General features: G+C 39.9%; 1 protein-coding gene across 4 annotated transcripts in view; it reads left to right on the top strand.

The window, feature by feature from the left end:
• The window catches only part of phactr3b (phosphatase and actin regulator 3b), a 58,704-nt gene that overhangs the window by 28,090 nt on the left and 11,800 nt on the right, over nt 1-18,814 (top strand). For 3 of the 4 annotated variants that reach the window (XM_042406337.1, XM_042406340.1, XM_042406339.1), the window contains exons 6-8: nt 20-227; nt 1,337-1,527; nt 3,462-3,615. In XM_042406337.1, coding sequence (XP_042262271.1) covers nt 20-227; nt 1,337-1,527; nt 3,462-3,615 — 553 coding nt within the window. Of the gene's footprint in view, nt 1-19; nt 228-1,336; nt 1,528-3,461; nt 3,616-8,704; nt 9,248-18,814 lie in introns of those variants that run through there. The other variant, XM_042406341.1, reaches the window with a different exon arrangement.

Genomic DNA, 18,814 nt, shown 5'->3' with positions numbered 1-18,814 from the left:
TCATAATTTCCCTTCCCAGGTGCTCCTCCAGTGCCAGTGAAAAAGTCCCCAGCCACCTTACCCAGGAACTTCACACTTCCCAAAGACCCTCATGGCTCTCTGTTGAGAGGCAGGATCTCCACACCGACTGGGTCCCCCCACCTTGGGGCACTACACCCTCAGCTGCCCCCTAGCTGCATCATTGAGGAACTGCACCGCGCCCTGGCCACCAAACACAGACAGGACAGGTCAGACTTGAAATACTTAGTAATAATGAGTAAGAAAATTACATTTGCAGGAGATTTTTTTTTTACAAACTGGAAAAAAAGCACTTCCTTTAATAAATGATTTCTTTTTATCCCTGTTAGACTATTACAAGTTCCTGTTTGCAGAATGTAATCATCAATTCCCAAGAGCCACAAGTGTGCATATTACACACTAAATATGGACAATATGGACCATAAACAGCATATACCCTTCAAACAGCAGCACACACCCAAAATAACACTGCTGACTAGGGCTGCAAGTAACAATTAAATTATCCATTAATCTGTTGATTACTTTTTGGATGAATTATTTTATAAAATATATCTAAATTGTTTTTCTATCAATCGACAAATGAAGAATTGTTTCAGCTCTACTGCTGACATTTTCTACCTTGTCAGTTAATGTTTTTGTTGTCCAAGACACTGTATAATATTTACTTAGTCTGTGAATATTCTGAATATACAAGTTTGACAGATCTATTAGAACACATGTAATTTACATTTGTTCAACCCCATCTGTAATTTGCATCTGTATACTAAAATCAATGTAATTACTGTATGTGCCAGAGAACACCTGACATACTAATGATATTTTAGCCATTTTGTCACCATTGTTATCCTACAGATTGTATTCACTTGTTTGTACAGTAAGAAGTGGATTTGCTGACTTTTTTAGAGCTTTTGTAAACTTGCAACAGCAAAGCCAGTGGATTTAGAAGTGCTAACAAACTAAAGAGATAAATATACAGCAAGTAGTTATTTGGTCTTTTTTTTTGCTGGATTCTGGAAACTGCAGAGAACATGAGCAGACACCAGCTGATGGGCCTTAACTTTTGTAGTATAATGCTAACACTCAGCAAAGATGAATGAAAGTCAGTCGGTTGTTAGTTCAAAAAACCTCACAGAGATTTACATTTTAGACAGCTCTAAACCATCTCTTTACTTACAGCAAGTAAATTAAGATTCAGCATCTTGAAATCATGTCTAAGTTCTTTGAGGCATTTGTGCTGACCTGAAGGCTGTATTAAACAGGAAAAAAGTCTTTACTTAAGCTGTAATTAACAGTCTGGTCTTGTGATGTGTGACCTCAGTTTCCAGGCAAAGGAGGCGCGCTCATCTCCAAAACGTCGACTGGATGGCCGCCTGTCCCGCACATCCAGCACAGAGAGGGAACCTGCCGGCGAGCCGGAGAGCAAGAAGGAGTCTGATGAGAACAAGGAGAACTGGCGTCTGGACGAATATCTGAGCGACCAGGACAGCTGGAACGAGTCTGTGATCTCTGGTAGGTCTGCTGACAGCGGACATGTGGCTCAAAATTTGTGTTACTATTATCTGCCTCTTAATGTACAAAGCCAACAAAATCTGGGCACCCTGTCAGTGGATAATGAAGCAGCATAATCTCTGCTGTTTGTTTACAGTGAGAGCATGACAGGGAGATTTACAGCTATGACAGATAGCTGACTTACGGGTGTTAAGTTTCAACGGCCCGTCAACATCTGCTGCAGTGGCCTAATTCTTGGCTATTCATGTGGGTCAGTGGTGCTCAGCCGCCTGCGGTTAACATGTCTGTGACTCTGGGGGGGAAAAATGTGAAAAGAGTAGAACGGGGAATTATGACGGACATGACAGATGTGCACGCCACCAGCACAAGGATGACGTGATACAAATATCTGCTGACTGCAGAGACAGTCGTGAAAAAGTGTGGCAAGATGCAGCAGAATGAAACTAATAGATATCCAACATGTTTACATTCTGTTATGGAGATTTATCTTATGAATTTACAGGAATCTATCTCACATTTGAGCATGAATCAATGTTGATTTTATTTTCAAATTTTTACATTTACAAAATACTTATCAGTTGTGCTAACAAGGCTAATTTACTGTAGCTCCCACTGTCAGGTGTTTTTATTCCTCTTATTAGTTGCTAGCTAAGCCTGCATCACAAATTGCCTCATGTGATAGTAAAGAAAACTTCCAAAAACTGGTCATGTTGATCAAATGAAAGGGGCTGTATGACATCCCTCAGTTTCATTGACAGTTGGAGACACTAATGTGCTGTAATGCAGCACTTTGCCACTAAAGGAGGAGAAGAGTGTCTGTGCTTTAGAGTGTCTGTGTAAGAAAGGAACTAGTGAGGGACACTGAATGAGCTGCAGTGTCCTGTGGCTAAGACAGGAGACACAGTGCAGACAATACTGTTACTTCACCTATTGAAGCTCTGTAGCAGTATGTCACACAGAAAGCTACTGACATCAGAAATTATATGTTGGCTAGCCTGTAGGAAAGTTTGAAACAAAGTGGAAGAAGATTCTATTCTCTGAGTCTCCAATTTACCATCAAACTAAACATCCTCATCATGAAGCATGGCGGTAGCAGCCTTTGAAGGCCTTTGGTGAAGGTGGAGGGCACCAGGAATGCAGCAAAAACAAAGACATCCTGGGGTGAAACTTGCTGCAGTCTGCAAAAGAACTGCAGTTTGGGAGAAGATTTACAGTATTTTCCAGCCAACTAACCCCAAACACGAATACAAAGCTACAAAGGAATGGCTTAAAAACTTCATTGTTAATGTCCTGGAATGGCCAAATCAAAGTCCAGACCTCAATCCAATCCTGAATCTGTGGCTGAACTTGAAAATTGTCGTTTACTGCATGGTCCTTATGCAGCTTGACCGAGCTTGAAGAGTTTTGCAAAGAAGAATGAGGGAAAATTGCAGACTTACTGTATCCACGTAGACTCAGGGCTGTAACTGCTGCCAGATGTGCTGCTACTAAATATTAACTTCAGTAAAATATATTCATTCTTGTGTGTTCTATATTTGTGCAATTTATATCTTTGTTCTGAGTATGTTCTGTTGAACGGTATCAAAAAATCGACTCAATTCATCCAGTGTTATTCAAAATTGTACAATAAATTTAAAACATGAGAAGGTCGAAGGAGGGTGAACTTTTATATTTATACACAAATAACATTAAACCCATTATATAAAGATAGAAAATTAAGTACATATTTGAACATTTTGAAATAAGTATGTAGGTATGTATTTAATTAAAAAGGTGTTATTTAACACAGTTGTATGTCAGGTCTTATGAGAAAGCTGAAAAGCACACTGTGTGGTGATTAGAATCAGTTCAGCGGGCTTAGCTGGAAAACTATGTCTGGCAGCTTGAAAGCCACTGTGTCGTTATTGACCTTAATTTGTGCCCAACAACAACAGGGACCCTCCCACGCCGAATGAGAAAGGAGCTGCTGGCTGTGAAGCTTCGGAACAGACCCAGCAAACAGGAGCTGGAGGACCGCAACATCTTCCCCGTCCGCAGCGACCAGGAGCGGCAGGAAATCCGCCAGCAGATAGAGATGAAGCTGGCCAAGTGAGTCGCTCTGTGTGGACCCAGATCAACCCGCCATCAGCTCCCCCCATCAGCCCCCCCCTCACCCTCCTCTACCCCATGTATGTCTGTTTCATCACTCAACATCACTGTTGTCTGCTTGTCTGTTTTCCCTTCCACCGTCCACTAACAAATGCTGTCCCAAAACATATCACAAAAGCTTTTATTCTTTTATTCTCACTGTGACTCGGACAGAAGGGTAAACCCACCTAAGCTCAGTTTATCTGCCATTTAATTCCGTTTAGCAGCAAAGAGACTTATGGGGAGTTACATGTTGGAGATATGTCTTGCGCTTTTGTGCAGGGGCTCTGGCTATAGTGTTGGTTTCCAGATACAGTCAGTTAGCACCAGACCTGGCAACCTGACTGTGACAACAAGACTCCTGGAAGTCACCGTTCCAGCTGTTGTTCGCCAAGAAATAAACAGTTCCAGCAGGAAACTCCCCCTAAAACCTCAAATGGTCATTTTTATATTTCTGAGATACAACATGGTAATTTGTGAGCTCTAGAGGCATTGGTAGCCTGCATATTTTTCACTTTGGACAGAGCCAGGCCTGCTGTTTTCCCATTTTTCCAGGCTTTATGCTAAGCTAGGCTAACCACTGATTTTAGCTCTGTACTTAAAGCGGCTATAATCAATGTTTTTATAATAACAATGTATCAAATGACACAGTGTAATGTTAGAGGCATTATTCATAGTGATGACCCTACAGAGAATTATCAGCGACTTTGCAGCTCGGCTTTACGGAGCTTCATAGCGAGTTTGGGCTTATTGTTTAGCTGTCCGGCTGCAATTTTACTGTTTTGATTCACTCTTGTTTTTGGCCGGAGCAGGCAGCTGTTTTCAGAGAAAAAACTCTTAAAAGCCACTGTACACTGCCTGCTCAGCACCAAACAGCAAACAGACACAGTTAGCTGTAGACTAGCTGGTGAACATAGTGCAGCATTTAGCAGCTAAATGGTCAGATATTTCCCTCAGAAGATGGTAGAGAGCAAAAACAGAGGTAAAAAAGAATGGATATTGGACATGCATTCATCAGATGGACAGAAACACGACTCCAAATGAATGATAATGTTGCTCCCTAACTGCTGGATGTGTATATAAGCAACAGTTTGCCAACAAGTTGCCATATTAACTTAAAAGGTAATGACTGTTTCCGCTGTGGCCAAAAAATCAGTCATTGCCTGTGATTGATAGATTGATATTGATCTTCTCATCTCACACTCGGAAAGCTGTAAACACTATGAAGTCGATGTGGCAAACGTGTTAGCAAACAGTTGCCTGTTTACACATCCAGAAGACATGGAGCAACATTAGCATTCATTTGGAGTCATGTTTCTTTCCACCCAGCAAATTTAAGTCCAATATTCACTCTCTTTTTAGCTCTGGTTTGCTTTCCATCATCTCCTAAAGGAAACATCTGGCTCTTTAACTGCTAAATGCTCCAATATGTTCACCAGCAAGTTGCTAACTTTGTCCGTCTGCTGTTTGATGCTCGGAACTATTTTGCTGAAAACAGCTGCCCGCTGTGGCTGGAAACAGGGTTGATGAGAATAGTAACACTGAGCCAAACAGTACGGTACAGGTTTCAAAAACTAAAACAATGGTTTTAAAAGTCCCATCTATGTAGAACGGATATCATTTTAATACGTCTGCTATCAATTCACATCATAAAGATTCATGTTTGCCTAAAGAAAATCATATAAAGCCTCTTCTGGGTCATGGGTAAAGGCGTTCACTACCACATAATCCGGGCACAGTTGCCTCACATTGTGTTGCCAGGTTATTAGCTACACCTTGCTAAATCCAGTTCAATCCATTACAACAGCACTGCAATTAATCCTGCCTTTGTAAAGTTGATCCATTTATATTGACTTGGAGAGGTGTTGATGGTCATTCTGGAGGCTATATTCTATGGTGCTGTTGAAATGTATTGCATTATATCGATGCAGGCTAAATATTAGCACACCGTTAAATCACAGTACAGTGCAGTAAGCATTTAGCATGATAAGAAGAAGGGAAAAAGCATTTCTTTACTCCTATCAGTGCATCTCTGTCTCACAGTGCTTCATGTCATCTATAAACCCTTCATGCATGATACATATGATGCTTCCCCTCTTTGTATCTCTCAAACTCAAATTGTGATACATGTTGTTTAAGTTTCGGTCATGTAATTCGCAGTTCATTGCAGAAAATTTTTATCATGAATCAGTTTGGCGTTAATAGTCACAACAAATGATTTGTAAATTGTTGTTCCTCTGCTTTCCTTGGATGTGGCTTTTCTGGGTCAAGCGGTCTGATTTTTAGAGTGTGGAACAGGATTTTCTGAAAGGCAGAGGAGGAATGCAACACCGAAAATAATCATATTTGTCGTGTTATGTAACAGGCAATATGCTGTTATTATGGTGACTTTAATAGGATTAACAATCAAATCAGGTTGTTTTTTTGGTGAACAATACAGTGGCAGGATCTGCTTGGAGGCTTATGTTCAGAGTGGGAGGAGGAGAGTTCAGTCCTCTTAAAATGTAGTCACAACACCAAATGTATTGTTTGGACATACAGTAACTTTATACTAAAGCAAGATGGCTGCCTTCCTTAATAAAACTGATGGGCGTTAGGTGTGGTGTAGGACAGTGAATCAGCAGCTCTCTGCAGCAGTGAATGACCGTTCAACTGTTTTGGACTCTCAGAGAGTTGAAGCTGCTTTGTACTATAGCTGTTAGCACTTTCCCCTCTGTAGACTATTAACACATTTAGTTGTTTTTCATACATTTGCTAAAACGGGCAGCTGTGATAACAGGCTGTTAGCGAGATGTTCACACTTTACTATGTGCTGAATGCAGCTGAGTGCTTTAATTTGCGGTAGACTTGCTTTCTGTTGCCAATTTTGGTGAAACAGAAGTATTCTTCTCAGTGACAAACAAATCTCAAACTTCTAATTAGCGTTTTCAAACGCATTATTACCTTAAACGACTCGCAGCTCAAAATAGCTGGTAGGCCTTTGACTGAATTCAACTTGATTAAGACTCTGGACAAACAGAAATCATCACGTGTGCATCTGGTAATGTTGTTTATGTGTCAGTTTGCATCATGAGAACATAATAAACTCATTATAATTGCATCATATTAATAGACAACAGTGCATCATAAACCTGATGCTAACTTGAAGGTGGATAAAATAATTTAATCATGCAGCTCTTCTAAACTCTCCAAATGTTATCGGGCCAAATGGATCAAATTCTGATAGTGAAATGAGTTATTTTGCAGGGGTTGTGTGACCCTCAAAACAATTTATCCACCGTTTTACAGCTGCAACAGTAGCGACAGAGGAGACTATGGCAGAGCCTATGACATAAACATGTGTCAACAGTGTTTTTGTAATTACTCTCACTGCAGAAGGGCACCCACTTTCTGGCTCAGTTTCACATTCACACATCATGCTCCTTTGTGAAAAATATAGCTATATAGGCTTAACAGACACATCAGTAATGTTCTGTTACTGTTTACAATTGACATGTTAAGAGCCACTTACTTTGTTGTGGGGTGTATTCTAATGGTCCTTGTTGCTGGATACTATTTGTTACCATTCAACATGACACTTCTTTAAAGCTGCTCTAATCCACATTTTTGCATCAACGATGGGTAAAATGGGTAATGTGAAATGGGTTGCTTGTAGTGATGAAGACACAGAGAATCCTCACCCAACTCTGCAGTTCCCATTAGCTTTACAGATCATTTTAGCATCTTTCAGCTCATTGTTTTGGTTTTATGGTCGGCAATTTTGCTGTTTTGGTTCACTCTCACTGCTCTCATCAGCATCTGCAGACAGCTGTTTTCAGTGACAAGGCTCTAAAACCTCACTACCTATCCAGCACCAGGTGGTAGACAGACAAAGTTAGTGGTAAGTTGGGGGATATTGGTGCATTTATTAGATATTTTCCTCAGGAGTTGGTGGAGACCAAAATAGAGATAAAAGGTGAGTGATATTGGCCAGACACGTATCTCCAAATTTGCTTGCAATTGTTGCTCTGTGTCTGCCACTGTTTGCTAACAAGGTTGCCATGTCAACTTTGAGGTGATAATATATCAGAGTTGTGTTTACATCTGGTTGCACTACCCCCCAAGTAGCCAAAAAATCAATTGCTATAGATTTACGTTGACTGTAGATGGAAAAATACTGGTTAACAATACTTACATGCAGCCTTGTAGGTATGAAAGTGTAAAACCAGTTTAAAAGAAACTTCCCATCTGCTGCTGCCATTGTGTTTGGTAAGTGTAGTCAAGATTTGTTTAGGGGGAAATCACTCTTGTAAGTCAAATAAATGGAGCAGGAGTTGTGTTGTCCTCTAATCTGCCTTTTTGGAGGAACATCAGGTGCATTCAGTTCCCTGTAAAATGCTTGCTTCAGGATGTTGTCTTCCCTCAATTTGAGGAGGAATTCACAAAGTGCACAGATGAAAGATAACTTGGCAGTAATAATATCCTCCCTTGTGCCTTTGTTTTTCTTCCCTTCTGACAAGGTTATAAAATGCTTTCTTCCAGCATGGAATGCAAGTTAAAGTGTAACTATTTTGCTTTAATATCTGTCCGTTTATAGTGCTACACAGTGGACAGGTTGTGATTAAAAAAGAAAGTCATAAAGTATTTTTTTAATAGTCTTAATTAGATACAGATAACAAATCATCAGACTTGTTGTTATGGTATATAGGTAATATGGAGTGCATCTTGTGAAAACAAAACGGAACACTAAATTATTTTGAATATATAATGTTTTACTGACATTACACAAACAATAGATGTCCACTTTTCAGAGATCCATGCTTTCATTCAGTTAAACATTCATTTTGAGGACCGTTAAGTTTGAGCTTCATTTGGTCTGTAGTTCTTTTTCTCTGCTCAGGGACAGAAGGGCTCACTATAAATGTCATCACTAGAGGGCTCACTGAACAGAAATCATAGGGATGACAATGTACTGATGTTTACAATAGAGCCTGCCTGTAAACCACATGCAACCACTGACAATGAATAGGAGACCTTGTAGCACATACCCATGTGATTTTTTTTCCCACAGAGAGTGCCTTAGAGTGGTGCAGAGTTGTCAGACTCATCACTGTTAAATCAAAGTCATTGAATTGTAAGAAGTCAAACAAGCTCAAGTCAGCCTGCCTTTCATCATCCATGGAGCAGCTCCAGAAAGTGACGTAACATCACAGAGGATTTCTTTCATTTGATTGTTCATGCTCACAGATATTGAAAATTTTGGAATAAACAATAAAGTGTTATTTGGGATACATACAGTGATGGAAGAAGTACTCACATCCTTTGCTATAAGCCCTGTATATATTAATATAAGCCCTGCTTTCAATTACTGGATACAGTTTGGAAGTTTAGCCCAGTGGTTCTCAATTATTGTCTAATCTCTGTTGTTTTTTAACATTGTAGAATTTCTCCTCTTTGGGCCTCAAACAATTATTTAAAGATTACTATTTGAGAAGGTTAGAGGGGGAATGTCTCTTTGGTGGCTCATATATGTTTATTTTATGTTGATGTTGTTTTTGCAAGGGGTCCTAAGCAAGCAGGTAGCTCCAGGTCTGAAAAGTGAAGCCAATGCAGAAATGCCTTAAACCTGCATTCTTTCTAATGGCCATCAGGGGGCGACTCCACCAGCTGCAAAAAGAAGTCCGATTGTATGGAAGTCTGTGATTTAATACCTCAGTAAACACTTTCCTAATGAGTTTATGGTCTACAGCGTGATGTTCATTTTGTAAATTATGGTCCCATTTAGAGTAAAATAGATGATAAAGCAGGGTATGCTTTGGGGCATGGCTACATTGTGATTGACAAGTCGCTACCATGGTTACAACATTGGTTAGGTAATGTAACCATGGTCTATACTCTATAGGCTTAGCCGTCACTATTTCAGTGTGTTTTCAGTTCATGACAGTTATTTGTAACATTTTGGTCACCTAAAAAAGTCTTGCTCAGTGTTTGGTTGTAGTAAAAGACCCTCTAAGAAGTCAGATGTTCAGTTTTTCCTGTAAGCACATTTTGTTTTGATCTTTTTAAGCCTGTTTTTCGTTAGTGAAAATTAGCATTAGGATTAGCATTATTACAGTATTATTATCGCTATAGACTGTAAATGCACCATGCTAACCAAACTAGCAGCTAGCGTTAGGGTCAGCTCCACCCTCTCGTCCAAATATGGTCACTTCTCATCACCTCTAGCTCCAAAAATCCAAGACGGCAGTGGTCAAAATGCAAACTCAAGGCTTCAAAAAGGGAGTCCACAAACCAATGGATGACATCACAGTGTTTTTTTACAGTCTATGGTCCTAAACCAAAAATTATTATTATGTTTAATATTAATGGAAAAATTAACCAGTATAGCTGTCAAATAAATGTTCCGGAGTAAAAAGTTGAATTTTTCCCTCTCAAATGTGGTGGAGTAGAAGTATAAAGTAGCAGAAAATGGAAATAGTCAAGTAAAGTACTTTTCTTTAGTTATTCCACAATTCCATTTTTTGTTCCATTTTTAAGTCATTTCAAGTCACAGATTATAAAAATAAAATTATTAATTGACACATGTAAAGTTGTTTTTCTTTACTTTAAAATTTTATATATCATGTAAATGTGATTTTAATTTAATTTTAATTTTGTTTGTTTTTTATTCATTTATTAAGTGATTCATTTGTTAATTCCAATGCCACGCCCCAGGCTCTATAGCATCTTCTTTTTGGATGCATACTGGATTTTTTGCCATTTCTTGTTTAAAATTGTTCAGAATAAGAATATATGCCATTTATATTAGTTATAATAGCAGAAGTAAGAACAGTTTGTATTTATCTGAAATAGTATTATACATACAATGTAATAGTCATTACATTATTTCTGCAGCAGAAAGGTCACCATTGGAGTCAGCGAACTGCAGGGAGATTGGATCCCCGGGTGTCCTGGGTGTGGTTTCATTACATTCCCAGTACCATCACAGGTCACAGCAGCTAATTAGAGAGATGAAGACTTTGAGCTGAGAAAGCGAGAGAGAGAGAGAAAGAGAGAGAGAGATGGTTTCCGTTCCTGTCCGACCACACTGAGAGGGAAACGGGGCAGCAAGTGTTTGATGAGGCCTAATTAATTTACAGCTAAGCCTTTTGCTCTCCGCTTTGTAATTTAACTGTGAGAGATGAGTAAGGCAGGGTAACATTCAGACAGGCTAAATAATACTGCCTGTGAGTTTCTTTGAGCCTGGCATCACGCTTCTCCATGTGCCTTTTTCCTGCATCCTTGCCCAAGGCATTTCACAGCTGCGTGTCAATCTGGAAAGCCGGAGTAGCTGTGTGTGTGCGTGTGATATATGTGATGTTATCATAAACCGAGTCTGTTCCAAACACGCTTTTCTCCATGTGAGCTTCTTCATGTGCACATGGACAAATTCTAGCAAGTAATTGCAGAATAGCAAGAGGCATGACGCATCATGAACTTAATTACTGAACTTACCAGAGAGGATTTCAGAGAACTTTGGCCTGTAGTCTGAAAGGGACATTAAAGTGAGACAAAGCTACACCCCAAACACAACAAACTGCTTATGTAAAGTGAACTGGTTATTCTTGCATAATGAAAACAGGAAATGATCAATTATATGTCATAAGGGGGAATGGTGACAGTGGGATGCTGGGACATGGACAGTGTGTACACAGTGTTGTTTGAGGACAGAGGTCACAGCAGCAGATCTGCTGTGAGCCACATTCCCTGCTGGTCATACAGTTCACTCACTTTGTTACATTACTGTAGTGATTAATTTACTGAGGCATCAATGCCAAACTGCACTTAAATAAAGAGAGATTAACTGAAAATGATTAACAATATTTATTGTGACAGCAAAAGAGAAAGACATTGGAACAAATGGTATTCTGTACTTTTTATTGTCAACAAATCCCATAAAATGACCAAAACCAAAACTGAACTGATCCTACGAACAACTGTAGTCTGTTTACCCAAAGCTTGATATATCTTATTCCTCTGTGTTGTTATCAAAAGCTTCATTGTTATCAAAAAATGATTTAAAAACACATCAATGAGCCACATTGTTGCGCTGGGTGACATGTTCATTCATCAATTCATTACATAATTTCAAGTCTGTCCCACATACACCGCCGTGCTGCTTTAAATACTCACTAGAATGTGTATTAATCTGTGGCTGAAAGTAGCTCTCAACAAATGCACTCTGTACTCCTGTTTGAGTAGCATTCACTAAAAACGACAGTGCCCAGCTGTTTTAGGACAATACTGAGCCTTTTTTTTTAAAAATCAACAATGTATGCAGTACTGTGCAAAAGTTCTGTATATATTGTTACTTTAGATGTTTGCATTACCATCAGGGAGGCGTCTGATCAGTAACAAATGTATACTGCAGCATAAGAAAAATATAGAATGACGCCAGCTTTATCCTTTAAGAGCAGCATCTAACAACCGATTGGTTCATGAGACATGCAGAAAGATGATTGGCCAAATGATAGAACACGGTTGCAAAGAATTCAAAAGTCGGCTGAAGATTTTCCATTTTCTGTCCTAAACACCGATGTCCAGATGTATAACCAAAACAACATGCATATGCAATGTCACACCTATAAACCGGTATTTCTTAAAAAACGTGTATCTGTGTTAAGAATGTGCACACCTCACACATAATTCAGAGGTGTGCATGTTTTTCTAAAGCAATCAGAGAGTGAGAAATAGGGTGAGAGGCAAGATCTAAATAATTACACATTGTTTGTTCAGGTTTTAATCTCATTTCCCTGATTAGCAATTTTTAAAACAGCAAAGGCACAAACATAATTAGCTACATGTTTAATTATGTTTGTGTGATCAAGTTATCGTTTTAATTGACACCAGAGGCATCATGTAATTTATTTGTGTTAATGTTGTTTATGGTGAAGCACTTTGTAAGGACTGGTTAGATAACAGCACTGATGCAGTAAATCATTAATGATCATTCTGATGTTTAATAATGATCAATGAGATATTACTGCCACTGATGGTTTACAGGTACATGTAGGAATAGAAATCAGGTTTGTGCATGTGTGCCCAGTTCCTCAGTGGTATGAGATTTATAAAACAGAACCATGCGTATGCACCGCTTTGTAATTGGGATGGAGAGAATAGCTATGCATTTTTTCTGCCTTTGTTAGAGTGATAGTCCAGAATCTACACAGAGTTTTATACATCTGGTCTCTGGTGTTCATGAAAAAAGACACGCAGAAAGTGATTTTTTTTTATGTTACCAGCAAAAAAAAAGACTATAAACTGCATAGTTAGCATGAGCAGCTATAGCCATCATGGGTGAAAAAGTATGAAAAGAAATACCCATTTGTAGAAAAATCCAAGAAAAAGACTTTTCTCTAATGGAGTCACAGTTTTAGAAGTGGGGGGAAGTGCAATGCAACAAAAATCAGAGCAATCAGCACTTAGCACATAAAATAAAGCTAACAAAATACTATTTATAGCTGCAGTCGGGAATGTTTTTTTAATGTTAAACACTCATCAGCTTCAATAAGACACTAGAAAGTTAGCTTAAAACACAGATTCAGATAGTTGAATCAGTATATGATTCTGTGCAGCAGGTGCCCCATGCAAACACTAAAAACTTTGTGTGGATGTCACCATGGAGCTGGGTCCTGGGCCAGACGCTGTGTTTGCAGCCTGGTGCCGCAGCACTGAGCTCTGACTGTGACTGACAGCAGGACTGGCCGGCCTATAAGACTCGTCCACATCAACTGAGTCAGAGCTGTGGACAGCTGAGGCATGCCATTGTCCGGGGTGATGGCTCCATGTGCTCGCCTGCCAGTGTCTCTGTCCTGCTGACCACATGGTCTGCCAGAGGACATGACGAGCCCCTCCTGGCAGCTCGCACAGCAACAACAAAAGCCGAAAGGACCCTCTCCCATGAACACTCCCTAAACATCCATCCTGCACCAGTGATTGTGTACACACTGAATGAATCATAATGAATCTGTCGCACTGAATGAGTTGAGCTGAATTGAACAGAGCAGTGTTTGTGGAGGTGGCTTGCACGCCGTGTCCTGTCTGAAGCACTCATGGCAGTGTTTGAGTACTGTGAAGGGCCTTGGGCGGCACAGCTGTTTGTACAACATCAGGAACAGAACAGCCGTTACTGCGGACAGAGAACAATCAGTAATTCTCACCTTGATGCTTGTGCAGAGCAGCAGCTGACATGCCAGGCAACGTGATGCTGAGGCTTTCACCCGAGATACCCTGTGCAGACTCAGCATCGGCTGAAAACGAGGCGATACATTTTGCTTTCACGCGACAGTGAACAGGTAGAATTTTTAAAGCCTTAAATGATTCTGATGGAATAAGTTTTTGTTTGTAGTCTGTGTTTCTTTCCTCTCAATTTATCTCCCCGAATCAGATTCATGAGTCGATCGTAGCAGAATGCATTGCCTTTTGCCACTGTGTCTTTTTTGAAACTTCCACTCTGGGGTGCCAGCAGTGGAAAATTTTAAAACCTACGCATAGGAGCTTTAAAGGATAGGTTCACAATTTTTCAAGTCAGGTGCCCATATGAACAGCGAAAGAGGTTTTCCTCACTGTAATCATTCCTCCTGTTCATACTGGCTATTAAAAGATCCCCTTAAAATGTGCTTTCAATGTAAGTGATGGAGGCCAAAATCCACTGTTTTTATTTTTTTCACTGTGCAAAAATGCATCTAAAAGTTGATGTGAAGCTTATATGAGGCTTCAGCAGTCTGAGTTAGTCATGTCAAGGGGATATCTGACACTTTACAGTCTTTTCAGCATCAAATTCCCTCTTTGTGTTTCCCTGTTGAGCTGCGGTGGAAGTATAGTAACAAAAACAGGGACTTAAAAGACTGTAATAACTTAAGATTCAGATGAACTTTTAAATACATTTTTTGCACAGAAGGAGGACTGTGGATTTTGTCCCCCATCACTTACATTGTAAGTGCATCATGAAAGGATCTTCTAATGGCAAGTATGAACAGGAGGAATGATTATGGCAAGAAAAACCTGTTTCAATGTTCATTAGGGCTCCTGACTGATGTTTTAAGACAGACTTGAAAAATTGTGAACCTATCCTTTAAAAGAAAAAGGAATGGGACAATGTTGAATTTGTTACATTTAAATAGTAAAGCAGAGTGTTGGAACACGACTGGGACATAGATTTTAATGTGAACACAGTTAATGCATTTTTTATGTACTTCTTTTTCTCTTGCTTTTATGTTGTTTTCAGACGGTATGGTGTAGGATAAAGACTGAAAAAAAAGATTTAACAATGTATCATTTGCCACATACAGGCATATATTGTATATAGTATATAGTGATGCAAAGTGACCCGGGATGAACCTCACTATTCACTTTCTCCTTAGCATCTGGTTATTGAAGGGATGCATTATCCTTATAATTTGCAGGAAATCTTGTAAAGAGCCTCACTAAGGGTACGTACATTTCTGCATTACTGCACTGCACTGCAGTTCTATGATTTCTCTGGAACACAAACGCTGTGTTCTTAAAGTCCATTCAACACAAAAGTACAAAAAGAAACATGGACCTTATATTATAAGTAGAATCAGAGAGTACCTTGTAAGTCAAACTGCAGAGTAAATGATCATTTTAAATACCATACTCTAGTAGTTTTGCTAATTTTGTTAAAATGCTAAAATGCATTAAAGATAAGTCTTTACTGGTATATCTAATCCTCATGAAAACTCACTGTGCACTGCTTTTCATTTGTGCAGTGATGCAACACGTCCACTGATATATACTGAAGAGGATGTGGCATGTTGCATTGATTTACATTACTTTAGCGTGGCACTCTGCAGCAGAATGCAGAGCAGTGGGCTGGCCTGAGATAACAGAAGGGAACCCTCTGCTTCTAAATATAGCTCTCTCTCTCTGGCGAAATACTGCTGCAGCAAACATAATCAATGTCCTATCTACGTCACAGCTCAGCTTGCCTTCCCCCCTCCCTGTTCCTGGGTGATGGAGAGATTGCCTTTCCTCTCCCCCCTTCCCCTCTGATTGAACCGTCCCCACTCGCCTGCGGGGCTCTTCTAGAGAGCTGGCCACAGTTTACTGCAACGATCCACATCTCCATCCCTGTCCTCTGTTATGTTTTAAAAAGCTTTAATGCAGGCATATTCTGCTGGTGGCCTCATCTGAGGACATCATTATATAAATATGACACCGTAAAGACCTTCCTTTATAACACTGCTGAGATTTTGCTGCAGTCTGCCTGATCCTCTGTGAAGCTGTGAGAAGGTAGTGATCATGCATCTGATGACAGGGTAAAAATCCCTGAAGCATCAGTGCCTCGAACTCCCAGTAGAAATGTGTGGCTGCTATTGTAGAGGGGCAGCTTTTTTGATCTATTGTTTGTCATCTTCTACCTGCCGTATGATGGCCCTGTGTGGGTGACCATGCAGGAAAGGCTGCAAAGGGAGTGAGGGATGAGAGGAGTTGGAGCTGGCAGCATTGAAATAAAAGAGGGTTTAGTTATAGTGATATTTCTTGGCGGCAGAGCTGCACTGCAGGCAGAAATGATCTTGCTCTGTGAATTAAACTTTTTTGAACTGAAACCCCCTGACAAAAGCAGGATGATAAGGCAAAATGTAACAAATAATATGCACCTATAGCATATTTGCTGCTAATTGAAACACTGACTACATCCAAAACACTGAATTAGCCCATTTTAAGCCATTGGGGAGATTCTTCTAATGTCAATACAACCATAACAGTAATCTTACTGGCAGTCTCTCACTACGTTTTCAACTATCATCCAGGCTAACTACATAAATGTTACACAAAACTTTTGTAATGTCAGCCAATATACAATAGGAAGCAAAATTTTCTAACAAATGATAAAATTGATGTGAAGATTCATGACAGGATGCACAGTGAGAAGAGGAGTGAGCTTCTCTCACACTCACGATGGTCATTAGTTAAGGGTGCAGCAGCAAAATACTTTTAATGCAGTGTTTGAGAAAACAGAGTACACTTTTCTTCCATCATATTATTACTCTTTAACTCACAGCATTTCTCTCTCTCTCTGCTCTTTGCTTTCTGCTTCCTACCACGTATCAGGTGACAAATATCGCATTAGCATTGTAGCTGTAACAGAAAAGTTTCTGTCATGTCTTAAAGGGGACATATTCTGCAAATTTTGAGGTCTATATTCATATTCTGGGACTCTACTGGAATATCTTTGCATGATTTACAATTCAAAAAACTCTTTATTTATCATATACTGGCCCTTTATGCCATTTTACAGCCCCACAGTTCACAGCCCCCACAGTTCACAGCCTGTTTCAGACAGTTTCTGTCTGAAACAGGCTGTTTTAGCTCCTGTCTCTTTAAGGCCCCCCTCCCGAGGAGCCTACTCTGTTCTGATTGGCCAAATCTTGGAAGCTGCTCCTCAGCAGACTTCCAGCTACATCTGTGCATGTTTGGGCCAGTATCTGATCCGAAATATGCAAATGGACAACACCAACAACCTGTGGAATTGAAGTAACATTTCAAACAAAGCGTTCAGAGCAGGCTAAAGCCCTGATTTTTGACTTGTAAGAAGCATTTTTACAAATGCTAACCTCAAGTTTTGTAATTTTGGCCATGTAGAATACATCTGACATCATAACAGTATAAAAATAACACAAAATCAAAAAAGCATGATATGTCCCCTTTAATAAAGCTGTAAGGAATTTTTATGCAATGGACATCTACATCTGAGTGAAGAAAAGCCATCACTTAGACAGATGACTTAAGCAATGGATTCTATGTCTGAAAAGGTTTTATTTGACAATTAAGTGTAGCTGTCAACTATAAGCTCTCAATCATGACAACCACTTATAGAACAAGATGCTAACTAAACAGGTATGAGCTATGTAATCCCTGTCAGGCTGCTACTTTCATGGTTCAGACACACTGGATCCGTTGATGGATGTCAAGTGGATGGATCTTATTCTTTTTATCTGGAGAGTGGGAGATCCAGCCGCACAGTGCATGATGGATACGGCATAGCAGGTTGACGGACCAACCCTATCTGAATTTGCATAATCACGACCACCTCAACTTTATGCAAATGAGGTCCGTCCAGTGCAATGTGGCCGGCTCGTGAAATTCAGATCAAACTATCAAACTAGCCCATGCTGATAAAATATGAATCAAGATTCTGTTACTGCATTTCCTATTTTACGCCTCAAATGCTGAGACAGTTTGTGACACGGCTGCCATGTTGAAAATGGCGGAGCAAAACCAAGCACCACCTTTACTCGCTGTACGTCACCCACCACATCACCACCAGCTGGAGCGTTCAGTGTCGCTCCATTCACAGGATTCTTTGTGTCTGCACCATTACAGCTGGATTACAGCTACAAAGACAAAGACAGCATTCAAGATAAGCAAGAGTGCCTGAGGTTGTACACACATATAGTGTATATTGGAGTCCAAAGGTTGAAGGACAAAAGCCACAGTTTCACACATATAATTGCACACTGCAGTGTTGGTGGTTTCATTTGTGAAAGAGGTTTAACCAGATTAGCTTGTCTGACCTTCCGAGTTCAGTCTAGACATATAGAATAAAGGTATCAGGTAAACTGTTTACTGTAGCTGAATGACGTAACAAGATTATGACAACCATGATTATGAATTCATGAATTAGAAGCATATCATTGATATGTTTTTACTTAATTTTTTACTACACATTCTCAGCAATTCGAATTTGCTGTTAGCTAATTTTGCGCAGCAAGAAACCTCTTCAGCCACGCTCATTAAGGTGTAACTCCCAAACAAGATTATTTCTGCTACCAGGTTTTCTTAGTGCAATATCTGTGTAACAGAAACCCAGCATGTCAGCATTCATTTTGGGCTATTACATGGCAGAAAGTGACAGGAGCGATGATAAAGGAAGAGAAAGGCAGAGGAAGGAAGACACACAGCACTGATGGTGATGATGACAGGAGCTTATTCAGTATTTGCCTCAGTCTGTGGAGCCATGGAGGAACCAATAATTGGATATTTGTGGCACATAGACCCATTTCTGCTGACACCTCAAGTCACCGTGTGAATCTGGATGGAGCAGCTAACCGCAGCTGCTGTCCAGGACTGCTATAAATAACCCAGTATTGCATTGGCCATGCAGCAGCTGACTGCA

Source organism: Thunnus maccoyii, chromosome 3, assembly GCF_910596095.1.
Source record: "Thunnus maccoyii chromosome 3, fThuMac1.1, whole genome shotgun sequence".
NCBI lineage: Eukaryota > Metazoa > Chordata > Actinopteri > Scombriformes > Scombridae > Thunnus > Thunnus maccoyii.
Note: the sequence above shows the minus strand (reverse complement) of the source record. Positions and strands in the feature narration are given on the sequence as shown.